We start from the raw sequence: 12,679 nt of genomic DNA, 5'->3' as shown, positions 1-12,679 counted from the left end.
TCTATATTATAAAATCAAGACACTTGGGGTTAGGTATGTGGACACATTTGGAACTCCAGAAAATATTAATGGTCACTTTTGTGGTTTCTTCAAGATTAGTTACCAACAGGGCAAGGGTTGACAGAACAGTGTCCCTGAAATGTTAAAAAAGATAAACTGACATATAGTAATAATTAAAAAGACGGCCATGGAGAAAAGGCTGGCACTAATATCAAGAGGAAGAAATTGGGTATGCAAGCATACACAGAACCACCAGAGTATTCTAAATTCAATGTACCTGTCACAACCTGAACTTTATTGTTAATGAGGTATTACATTCATCAAGGAAATAGGGTTTTGTAACATTCCAGGGCCCAAATAATTTATTCTTTGTCTCTTTAGTAAGTCAGCAATCCTGAAGGTGTATGCAGTGCTGAATACTGATGTCAATATTGGATAGCACACTGGCATCAGAGAACTAGACAAGTGACTGGATTTCAGGATGCAGCAGCAGACATCGAAAAGGCAGCTGAGACTAATGAACCTATCAGCATGTGAAGCAGCTACGCTAAAGGTTTACAACAGGACAATAGTTAATGCAGTGCTTTGAACATGTATCAACTATGTAAGTTCTAAGTATTAGTACTGCTTTTATGCTATTGCAGCCATACCTGGTGTGCCTTGTGATTTGTCACAACTTCCTCTTCAGAGCTCAATTTAGTTACTAGTCCCATTGAAGACTCTGCAATTTTGATGCTCAGTCCCACAGTTCTTATTTAGGCAAAGAGCCCATTGATTTCAATAGCAATTTTGCCTAAGACAGCACTGTGGAAGGACTGGAAACTATAACCAAAGCAATTAATGGTATTAAGTAGATTCGTAGAAGGATGAACAAGACAAACAGCCCTTTTTTCAACTTTGATTTCTAGGACTCTGTGATAAATAAATTCTACTGCAATAGAGATTGAGGAAGGTTTTAAAAGAGCATCCATGAATGTTTCCAACCTGTCAAATGAGCTATGGTATGTCTTGTGAAATCTCCCAAATTAGGGTTGGACAAGCAAAACAAATGTTCAGTTATAGTGACAAAGAAACTGTCCAAAATCCCCAGCTGAAATTCAAAAGGGATTTTTGTGCTACTCTTGCAATGCTAGAAGAAAGGTTTCAATCACTCTCTCCCTTCCAGTAGACATTCAGAATATATATATTTTTTCCATTCTCAAGGAGACTAACTGGAAAGCACTCTGTAAACGTGAAAGCAAAACTGACAGAACCAAAAAAAACCCTCCCACGTTGCTCATCATGAGCTGAATGACTGAAAGTGAAAAAACTACACTGAAACTTCCAATTTCTTGTTGGACAAACCAGCAGAGGGATGCCCCAAAATTGGGAACAGAGGGTCCTGTGGCACCTTTGAGACTAACAGAAGTATTGGGAGCATAAGCTTTCGTGGGTAAGAACCTCACTTCTTCAGATGCAGTAATGGAAATCTCCAGAGGCAGGTATAAATCAGTGTGGAGATAACGAGGTTAGTTCAATCAGGGAGGGTGAGGTGCTCTGCTAGCAGTTGAGGTGTGAACACCAAGGGAGGAGAAACTGCTTCTGTAAAAATTGGGATGTCTCGGCATGTATAATTACTACAGAGCAACATGTTGCCATGATCAGAGATCACCCCGGGTTTGTGACTTTGTGACCTTGCACGTTTTGTCTGAGTTTGAAGTTAACACAAGTTTAAGACCCCAATCCTGCCAAAAGATGCACACAGGTGAACCGTTGCACCAGTGGGTAGCCTCAATGTGGTTCCACACCAGCTCAAGGATCCACCTGCTCACACATCACTGCAGAATTCAGCCTAAATTATTATCACATCACCCCAGAGACCACTTAGAAGACACTCAGCTACCCCCTAACTCCACTGGAGCTATTTACAGCAGCTGGGGATTTGGCCCACTAAGTCTAAGAACACAAAAAAGCCACATACACATTCATACATATTTCAAAGGGATCTTTGCTCTTCAGCAGATTAGCAGCTGTTATTTATTTGTTGATCAGGTTCTAATGCAGCATATCTCTCAACATATTCTTAAACACATGCCAATTAACTCAACTTGTTATAGACTTGGAACTGTTTCCTGTAATGGCTTCAAACACTATGCAATGGAAGAATCATCTCCATCTCAGATATAGCATTAAACTGGCAAGTTCCAAACTTTGCCAGTTTTGACCCGATAGTACAACTTACTGTGATTAAGAGCTGCAAAATCATGCCTTACGTAATATAATCTAGAGATCTGACAACATTGACCTTATCGAGACTGATGAAACTGTTGGCTGCATTTCAAATTGCATATGAGAAATAAGCCCTCATTGCTTGTTTGTAAACTTCCTATAAAATATGTGCTTTATGCATTATTAACAAGTTGTAAACTGAACACAAGGTCGGTCTCAAACTGCTGGCAAGTAAATACAGTATTACTCAGCACAAATCTTTTCATTTACATAACATCAGATTCTTGTAGCATAATTAATCTTGGCAGCACATCTAAGCTTTCTTCAGTATGCTCTCTTAAACAGCTGTTATGATGAGAAAAGTATTCCAGATTTTTTGTGAAAGAATTTAGTGCTACGTTAGTGGAAATGCAAAGAGCCTGATTCTGACACCCTTACTCATGCTGAGTAATCGTATTCAAATAGTCCTATTGACCTCGATGAGAGTACTGGCATAAGTACTATAAACATGAATGCAGGAAGTAAATGGGCAGAATCAGGCCTTTAATATTACACTGCTAATATATTACTTTAGGGAGGGGTGAAAGTCATAACACCAATAAATGACTTGCGGCAGTGAGTCATTTCATTTTAATCAGAGATGGGCTCAAACCAGAATCTCAGATAATAATAGCTCTAGACTTTGGGGAAACTCAGATCCCATTCCAAAATCTGGTGTTTCACATTAAATTAAATACACTGCTATAATAATAAGTCTTTGCAATTGCCCTTTAACAAAAATAGATTTTAAAGGAACACACAAAACAAGATGCACATTTAAAGGTGACCAACTTAAAATTAGCTGCACCTACCTTTATTGTTCTTGCATATGGCTGTCAGTATGCGATTTCCATGCCCACATTTTCCATGATCAGGTACACAGACTCCTTCGGAAATGACCCACTGGTAACACATTGGGTCTTCACAAGGAATAGATTCTACTAAGTGTGGACAACTCTGAGACATACCAATGGGTTCCATAATAACCTGCCTTTGTCTCATTCTAAATCCTAGAAAGACAGAACAGAGAAATTTTTTATCATCAGTATTAAGATATTTTGCCTGCAAACGTTGATATATAGGGCATGTGGAATTCTAAGGCATTTCAAACTGTATTTTTAATAAAAAACAGTATAGCAATGTTCATAAGTAAGGCTGCGAGTCTGTCAGAGGTCACAGATTCCAGCCACACTGCCTCCCACCACACCAGCAGTGGCAGTCCTGAGCCAGCACTGCCACCCCCGACCAGCAATGGTGGCAGCGCCAGTCCCAGGCCACCCCCTGCGCTTACTCCCCCGCCCCCCGAGCACCAGCGGGCACCCCAGACCCCCCCCCTCCAGTCCAGCAGCTGTACTCCCGGAGCCCCCCAGAACACTCAAGATTTAGACAGGGGTATATAGTACAAGCCATGGACAGGTCACGGGGCCGTGGATTTTTATTGCCCATGACCTGTCCATGACTTTTACTAAAAATACCCATGGCTAAATCTTAGCCTTATTCATAAGGCCTTCTAAATATTTGCAACCTCACTGGCCTTGCAAAAAAAAAAAAGACAGAATGTATCTCTCTGTATTTACAGTTTTGTCACTGCAAACCTAATGTTGGTTGCAGAATTCCAGGAGTCTTGATTTCCACCACAACCCATCCCCCAATTCCACTGCCATTTGATCCAATACATGCCTTTTCACTGAACTTGGATGTAAAACATATGTCCAAATACATGGACATAAAGTAAGAACTATATATGTCATGATGACAATACAATTTTTAAAAGATAAAGACAACCAAACAAGTAATTCAAAATCTAAACCACAGTTAACCTCCTTCTGGGACTCTGAGATTGAAAAATCTTGTTCTGAGATACAAAAGACCAGTTTACTGAGAAATAATTACTCTGCTTTTTGAAGATATATAATTCGTATTGGACCCCCTCAAAATAACATCCTTTTAAAGTGGGAGATTCAAATTTAATATTGGAAGAAAAAGGTTACAAAAATAATTAAAGAACTGAGTACATAATTTAATGCCATTTGAATGAAAACAAAAGTCATGATGCTATATTCAATAGTGGAGCTAGTATGCAAGTAAGTGTCTTTCAGCATGGGTTTGTTTTGGATATGACAGAGTATAAACTAGCTATATCCATGGTTTGAATTGGTGGATTTACCCTGGTGTTCAGCCATTCTGCATCAAGCAATGTTCTCATTAGGACTCATTGACTCAACAGAGTTGGAGGAAGCAAGTCCGTACCTGGATGGAAATCTTCTAGAGAAAAAACATTTGGTGCTGCAGAATGTAGGGCTGGTGATTCAGAAAACAGCACACTTCCCTCTGAGTCTCTACTACACCAACATCCCAGACAGAGGACATGGGACAGAGCATGGTTGGAGGCCACAAAACTCCATGGCCAAGAAACAAAATATGAGGAAAACCATGCCAAAGAACTATGAGCAGAATTTGCTTCAGTGGTTGCTTTCAACACTTTCCAACAAGCAAAAAGAAATTGTTTTAAATGAAATGATTTTACAAACATTTCCATTTTTGCAAAAAGGCCTTTTTTGACCTTTTTATTTGACACATTCAGACCAACTCTAACCATCTTAGAAAACTCACAATTACAAATATTCCACTTTCTGAAAACATTGGGCAACATTTTCAAATGAGGAGACTTGCCCCTTGGCGTGTGCCTTGATGAGGGCCATTCTTTAAATACTTAACATAGAGAATACATTTAGAAACTAACGGGGTGATTCTGTGCTGCACACCGCCACAGCACAGAACTCACAGCCCAGGGGCAAGTGGGGCTGAGGTAGCTTTAAACAACCTCCCCCAACCCTGGAGGTGGGGGCTGCTCCCAGCATAATTTAGACAGGTTCTCATGTCTGCCTAAATTGCAGCAGTCTTCCCAGGCTGCCCTATGAGCCCGCAGCACTGCCCGGAATCTCCACACTGCTACATGCTGCAACTCTGAGCCTGACATTCCCCTCCCGCCTTCCAGCTCCACACCCAGCGTGCCTCCTACATCAGGACTTTTGAGACAGTTCTCAGAAGACTTTTAAAGCTCCTCTATGTCTCTCTAGCCCTTTTACCAAACATGGAGGGGCTGGAGTAGGGATGAGGATCTCACACATTTTTCAAGAACAATAGTCTACAACATCAAAGGCCACCTTCTACCCTAGGATCCACCTGTTGGTTCCAACTTATATCAAAGGAATTCAATAGGAAACCACATTTGGATCCAATTGTTTTAAATTCCTATCCTAACATGCTGGCGTTTAGTTTAATTCAGACCTAATTACAGGCTGTAGCATATGAGAGAAACAGTTAAATCACCTTTTCGTCCCTGGTGATCCTGGCAGTTCTCATGAACACAGGGTCCCCATGCAGACCAGGAGAAAACCAGACAGTCAGAAGAACATGGAACGTTGCACAGCTGGGAGGCAGAGGGAGCAGGGCCAACACATAGTTTCTTGTCAACAGGCCTAGTGACTAAACAGGAAAAAAAGTTATGGACTGTAGTTTCATTCATATAAACGTCACAGAGCTTCTGAATTTACTATTGGCATTTGTTCCCTGGAGCAAACCCAATCTGCTAGCTCTAATTAAGCAGCAAAAAAGAACCTACCTGACCCATAGTGTTTTATGTTCTAAAGCAAAATATTTAAGCATTGCTTAAGTCCATCCCTATTCAGCAAAGCAGTTAAATGCAGGCTTATGTTAAGCACATGCTTAAGGGCTTTCCAGTCTAGGACTGGACTGCTGAATCAGAGTACCAGCTGTATTTTCTCTCTAAAAGTAACTATGTACAATTGACACACCTTACTCAGCAGATCCACGGCCTGTGAATATTCAGGTTAGGTCTACTTGCTATAGAGGAAAAAAATGTGTTTACATTTTACTGCTATTAATACTGCAGAAACCAATGGTGATGAGGTGATTAATTACATTCTCCTCTAGCTCATGCACCACATTGGTTTAACTAAATTCCAACTGTTGTTCCAAATCTTGCCCTTATGCTCCCAATACTTCTGTTAGTCTTAAAGGTGCCACAGGACCCTTTGTTGCTTTTTACAGATTCAGACTAACACGGCTACCCCTCTGATACTTGACACCATCAATTATGTAGATCTCCATGGCTGTGCATGATGGATAGATTGCACAATACCAGCAGACTCTCCATCTTGGAAGACGATATGGCCCAGATCTATTTACATACAATACATTCAATGAAGGGACCATGGGACTGACTGGAAAAGTGTTTTCAAAAACTATATGCTATATGTATTAGCAAACATTTCTTTGTGTCTTCCTGATGATCTACCATTTTATGCTTAAAGGAATCCATGTTCTTAAATTGCTTTTACAGAAGGCTTTGGTGCTTGTCTCAGCAAACATTAATGCACAAGATTCTCTCATGCTAGTACTTCAAGTTCAGATGCAGGAACACTGAGCAGCGACTTAGATTCTAAGTCATGGACTCAGAATTCATACCTCTTGCTCCTCAGGCACTCTACAATATAACTGTACTATTAAATGGCAATAGATGAAATTTAATTCAAAACTAATGAAAGATAGTATTAATGTTAAAAAGACTGCTTTCTGAATGATTTCTGAAAAACAATATTGCCTTTGACATATTCATTTAGGGACTACACCAAGCTGGCAGGAATCCAATTCACCTTACTGCTAAAATAAATAGACCTTTTCTACAGATTGCAAAAGTCAAATGACAGAAAGGGTAAGATAAATATTAGAATTTTAACCATAAGGCTTTTTTTTTTATCAAGAGGCTTCCTGCATTACTTAATATCCCCTCAGCACTAGGTTTAGCAAAATAATTTATCATTTTTGGTAACACACTGGGAAAAATGAAAGCAAATAAGTTTTAGGGCACAGAGTCAACTCTAAGAATTAAGTCACATCCCATTCTAGTATAACTTTCATTTCAGCCATGTTGTGCATCTCTTGACATTATTTTGAAATAAAAATGGTAGCCATCATCCATACATTTAGAGTATGAATATATAATTTCTAAAAATACCTTGATGAATTAGAAATATGCACATGGATATGGTCAAATGTCAAAAAGTCCTCCAAATTCCTGCCAGTAGTTACTGCATATTGCAGAGATGAAAACTTTTAACGAAATATTTCAGAAATAAGAACAAAAAGGAATAGGCTGCATTAATAAACACGTTACGGTATTAAATGAACTAAGTCATTTCGACTAGACATGGTGGCTGTAAAAGCACTGCTTCTTTTACCACACGAAGGCCAGGTGAACTCTAATAGAGAACTGACCATCTGTAAAAGAGTTCCATCATTTGTCTAGCCATCTGATTGGCAGACAACCCCAAACTCAAAGGTGGCTCCCACTAGTTCAAGGATGCAGTTCATTCATTGACCCTGTTCTGAGTTCCAGCAGAGCTTTATTTGCTTTTATTTGTCTGACTACATACGTAGTATTTCTTTAAAACTGTAGCAGGATAACTGGTAGGAAGGAGATGGGTAAAGGTTCTGCAGGAAAGCAGAGAAAAAGAGGCTGAGTACCTTTATGGATAATGCTGTTTTCCTTATTTGAATAAAGTTCTTTGTTCAGTGTCACAATAAAGTGTCTCTTTCTGTGATTCTTTTCATTGATTGAGTTTTGTCATTTGGCAAACATGCAACTTCCTACAAGGCAGAAATAGTTCATCCTAGATCAAAGATGCTCTATTGCAAAGGGTCAGTGGGAGAGAATTCAGTGTATTGCTGTGATAAATGGACAGACCTCTGTGTATTGGAAGGGTCAGGGTTTATTGCACCTTCTAACTTGTTGGATAATTGCACTTGTACTGTAAATAAAGCATTTACTTTGTTTGGGAAAAAAATGTCATATTTTCAGCTTGCTAACACTTGTGTTTCCTCTCAGAATTTCTGGGTCAATGCCCCTGAATCAAATAGCAGCCCATTTACTATAGATTATGTTTGTTCATATTTTTAAAAATCCGATGTTCTTCTGGATCTGTAGAATAAGCCTGAAAACTCAATTGAATGCAAATCTTGTAACTCTTTGAAACACTGCCCAGTTCTATAGCAGTTACTTATATAAATTAATTCTGGGCTAATAAATATAGTCACACTGATGCAGGGAGTTTCGACTATTAACATTCACACAAGGCAATACTGAGATAAAATGTTAACCAATCAGAGAATGAATGCACATCCTGACTACAGAAAGTCTTCCCAAAACTATTTTTCACTCCTCCCAGAAGGTAAATGATACTTTCTCCTGGACTTTTAACTTCATCTCTCTTAAGATTGTTAGTTTAAAATGAACACCTAAACATTTCAGAAATTCATGGCCAGAACGGAGAAGTTTCTAGTGACAAGCCTATTTCGAACACACATAACAATGTGACAACGTCAAGATTTATTGTCCCTTAAGGAGTATCTCAACGTTGCCTTCACCTTAGCCAGTATTCACCTCTCAGGACAATACATCTTGATATCCACCACAACAGAAGTCAATATATATTTAATGTTTGGCAGAACCATATAGAGTTATTTACCAGAGGCCAAGATAGGGATAATATCCATTTTTAAAAGTTGTTATTGGTGACGCCAGGAAATATAGGCCAGTGACTCTTATTTCAGTACTAGAGGAAATTAGTTGAGAAAATCATTGAAGACTGAATTACAATATAAACACCTACATGAGTATACAATAGAAACAAATAATCACAACTTCTGTAAAGGCAAGACATATGTCTCCAGCCTGAAAGACACTGTTTTGATAGCGATGACAAAATAGTGGGCAAAGGATAACTGGATCATCTTTTTTTAGCTTAGAAATGGCTTGGATACTAGCTCCTCACATGAGACTGTTAAGGAAACTTGCTGCATCCTGTGTCTGATAGAAAGGGATTTTTTTATGCATTTAAAAAAAATTGGAAGCCACAAGGTGAGAAGTAAAGTCCCATTATCAACTGAAAACTACTTCATAGTATAAATAAAAGGCTAATCTCAGCATGGAAAGAAGTTAATAATAGGTTGCCAGAAGCAACAGTGATTCAGTATATTTAGGAACAATCAGGAAGTCCTGCTACATGAATTAAGTGACATTATAAACTTTTCGGAAGAGAAAAGAGGTCTTCCTGTGTTTGTTCACCTCCTAGTACAACGTGGTCCCAATCCTGCTTGGTGCATCTCAGCGCTACCACAATAGAAATATATCTGGCAAACATTTACAATGGGGCATAGTGCTTATTATTGTAAGTATTATGACTGACCAGCAGAAGGTAGGAGGGATGCAGTTGAGAATCTATCGGAAGAGTCTTAAGGGAGTAGGGATACTGGGGACCAATGAAGGTGACCATGGGAAGAGAGGGTGTGCAGGTAGCTTGTTGATGATTGGTTAGAAAAAAGCAAGGGTCATAGGATACTAGAAAGCTTTGAGAAAAGGCCACAATGTACTTGGAAGTCACATTGCCAGAGAAGTCATGAAGAAGAAAGGGAAGGGAATCCAGAAGTTTTGGATACACTTCAGGAAAGGCTCTGAACCAAACCTTGGAACAGTGTGAGATTAGCCCTCCACTAATGGTTTAAAATTAGGATATTTTTATTCTAAGTAAAACTTCATTTTTTGTGACTGTCCTTTTCTTTGTGGATGTTCCAGTTTGGTCAACAAAGAGAAATTAAGTCATTTTGTTTTTATAATAAGCAAAAATATAATGCCCTTATCACCGGGCTGTGAATGACTTGCATATTCCAGTGGCATAAATGGCCCTAAAATATAAATATGTGCACTTGATTTTTTTAAACTTCAAAGATAAGAAACTGAACTAAAATCTACAGTCTCATGCAAATTGATTGGGTGAAACAGACTAACTATTTACCATATAATAAACAGCCCTATAAATAAATGCACCAGTAATAATGGAGTAAATATTACATGTCATATCAAATACCTTCATGAGAAACAAGTCACATTTTTTAAAAAAGTTAAGTATTTTACCTTCAAAATGTTTTCTATATAATCTGCTTCTTTCACTTCAGCTAGCTCCCAGACATCTGAGAACTAAAAATGTTATACCTCTGTGATAAATAGGTTGCTTTCTCTCATGAATTTAAACCCTTAAGATCCTGAATTACAAATTTAAAGCACGCCAGCTTTACACCCCAAAGATTTGCGTAAAATTGTTTTCAGTCTTGCTTCTAAAGGGTTTCCATTGAAGAAGCCAGCTGTTACATATTTATTATTCGGTTATGTGACTTTAATCTTATAAATTCTGCTCACAGAATGTTAGATCAATAGCTCAACATCCCAACAATGCAGATTTGACACAGGCGTGCTTGAATATATTTCACACTGTGGCGGTACATTCTTCGTCATCTTCTCAAACCAGGTCCTTTTGATAAGAAAGGGCTGGTTTCTTACCTGAGAAAAAGGTTACTCTGAATTGGATCCACTAATCCAGATGCTGGATTATCCAGCTTCAGCACCACCAGGCAGTTAGCAAACAAAGATCCTTTCATGACACTGCTGACCATCAGTTATCTTTCTCCCCGGGTACGAATCAAATTTTCCTATAGCCAATACATTCTAGCCTATTCTTTCCAAATACTTTCACAAACAAGACAGGAAGGTCAGGACTCAAAGATCTGAGTCTCCAAAATCTAATTTCTTTGTCATAAATTGATTTTTTTTCCTTCCTGAAGCTTTACCAATATAGGCATGAATTTGAAGAGTAGTGCACATTGAATATAGGACAGGGTTAGTGCTAATTCAAATACAGTACAAGTCCTATATATGTTCCAGCTGGCTAACGAGTCCAAAGTGGCTGCTAATACCCTTCCTCATTTACACAAATATGTGTTTATCCTATTGCATGACACCCCCTTGGGCAACATTTACTGTTTTTAAAGAGAGCAAGAGCTGCCTAAACAGGGATATGATCTCCCAAAAGGTTTTGATGCTGCTCTGGAAAAATGTAAAGGCCCATATGACGTATAGGATATATTCTGTTTTGAACAAAGAAAAGCTTGAATAAGTTCAAAAACTGGAGATAAAGGTCAAATTCTGTTCTAACCTATGTTGGTGTAAGTCCAGAGAAACTCCACTGTAATTAGTCTGGATTTACACTGATGTAACTTAAAACAGAATTTGCCACCAAAATTCTTATGCTATGTACCATAAGGGAAAATAAATGACTTACGATATTTAAGAATTTAGTTTCTTTCACATGTGTATGGAGGATAGATGTTTAAGAAAATATACTATAGATGCCAAAGTCTATGGAGACAAGACCCTAGCAGTGTGTTGGCAAGATAGTTCAGTAGTGTTCTTTGTCTAAATAGGGGCAGCGGCAGGTAGGGAGAGAAAGACAGAAAGAGTATGGTCAGAAATAGAGCTAGTCAAACAATTTTTACAAAACTTTTCTCAATTGAAACTGAAATGTTTTCCAGAAACATATTGGTTTTGAATAATTTTTTGTCAGGAAAGTTTCTCCGGTCCAAGATGGTATTTCTAACAGAGAACAAACAAGAGAGATACTCCTGGAAGAGACTCAGTGATTAGGGCACTCACCTGAGATGTGGGAGACCCAAGCAGGCACTTGAACCTGGCTTTTCCATATCCCCAGTGTCTGCCCTAAGCACCAGGCTATCTAGGCTATTGTTGGATCTTGTGCTCTCAATTTTTCCATTAAAATTTCTAAAAGTCTCGATTTTGTTCTGCTTTGGAATGAAAACAAATTTCAAAACCTGAAAATTTTTTGCAAAATGGAATTGTTTTTTTCCAGCCAACTCTTGAAATGAAGTTGCATTCTGGTGAGAAGTTGAATCAAGATGTTGTATTTAAATAAATGGATTCACCTTTACATTTTTACTTAAAAAAAAAAGTCCTATGATAGACACACACAAAAAACCACAATACATTTGACATAGTGTTTAATTAAGTCTTCCTTCAAAAACACTACGGTTGGTTACAGTGCCCGAGATAATAATCTTCTCAGATTGATCTGAAAAGATTCAACCAACATTGGCTTCTTTCCACCGTGGAAGCCACAAACGTGGCCACAATCCATCTCACAGAGCAGTTCATCACATCTGGAAGTTAGGCAGAAAACATTGCTTCTAGTAACAATGCTGAGCACTTTTGGATAAAGGCCTTAGCATATCACAATTGTAAACTCTTTGGGGGAAGGGACCACCTTTTTGTTCTGTGTTTATATAGCACAGGGGTCGGCAACGTTGGCACGCGGCTCGCCAGGGTAAGCACCCTGGCGAGCCGGGCAGTTTTATTTACCTGCTGACGCGGCGGGTTCGGCCGATCGCGGCCCCCACTGGCCGCGGTTCGCCGTCCCGGGCCAATGGGGGTGGCAAGAAGCCGCGGCCAGCACATCGCTCGCCCGCGCCGCTTCTCGCCGCCCCCATTGGCCCGGGACGGCGA

General features: G+C 39.1%; 1 protein-coding gene across 1 annotated transcript in view; it reads right to left on the bottom strand.

The window, feature by feature from the left end:
* THSD7B (thrombospondin type 1 domain containing 7B) overlaps positions 1–12,679 on the bottom strand; it is a 506,250-nt gene that overhangs the window by 277,746 nt on the left and 215,825 nt on the right. Inside the window, exons 6-7 of the mRNA XM_026647768.1 lie at positions 5,581–5,736; positions 3,060–3,257 (exon numbers count right to left, since the gene is read on the bottom strand). Coding sequence (XP_026503553.1) covers positions 3,060–3,257; positions 5,581–5,736 — 354 coding nt within the window. The remainder of the gene's footprint in view (positions 1–3,059; positions 3,258–5,580; positions 5,737–12,679) is intronic.

Source organism: Terrapene carolina, unplaced genomic scaffold (assembly GCF_002925995.2).
Source record: "Terrapene carolina triunguis isolate 2854851 unplaced genomic scaffold, T_m_triunguis-2.0 Scaffold62, whole genome shotgun sequence".
NCBI lineage: Eukaryota > Metazoa > Chordata > Testudines > Emydidae > Terrapene > Terrapene triunguis.
Note: the sequence above shows the minus strand (reverse complement) of the source record. Positions and strands in the feature narration are given on the sequence as shown.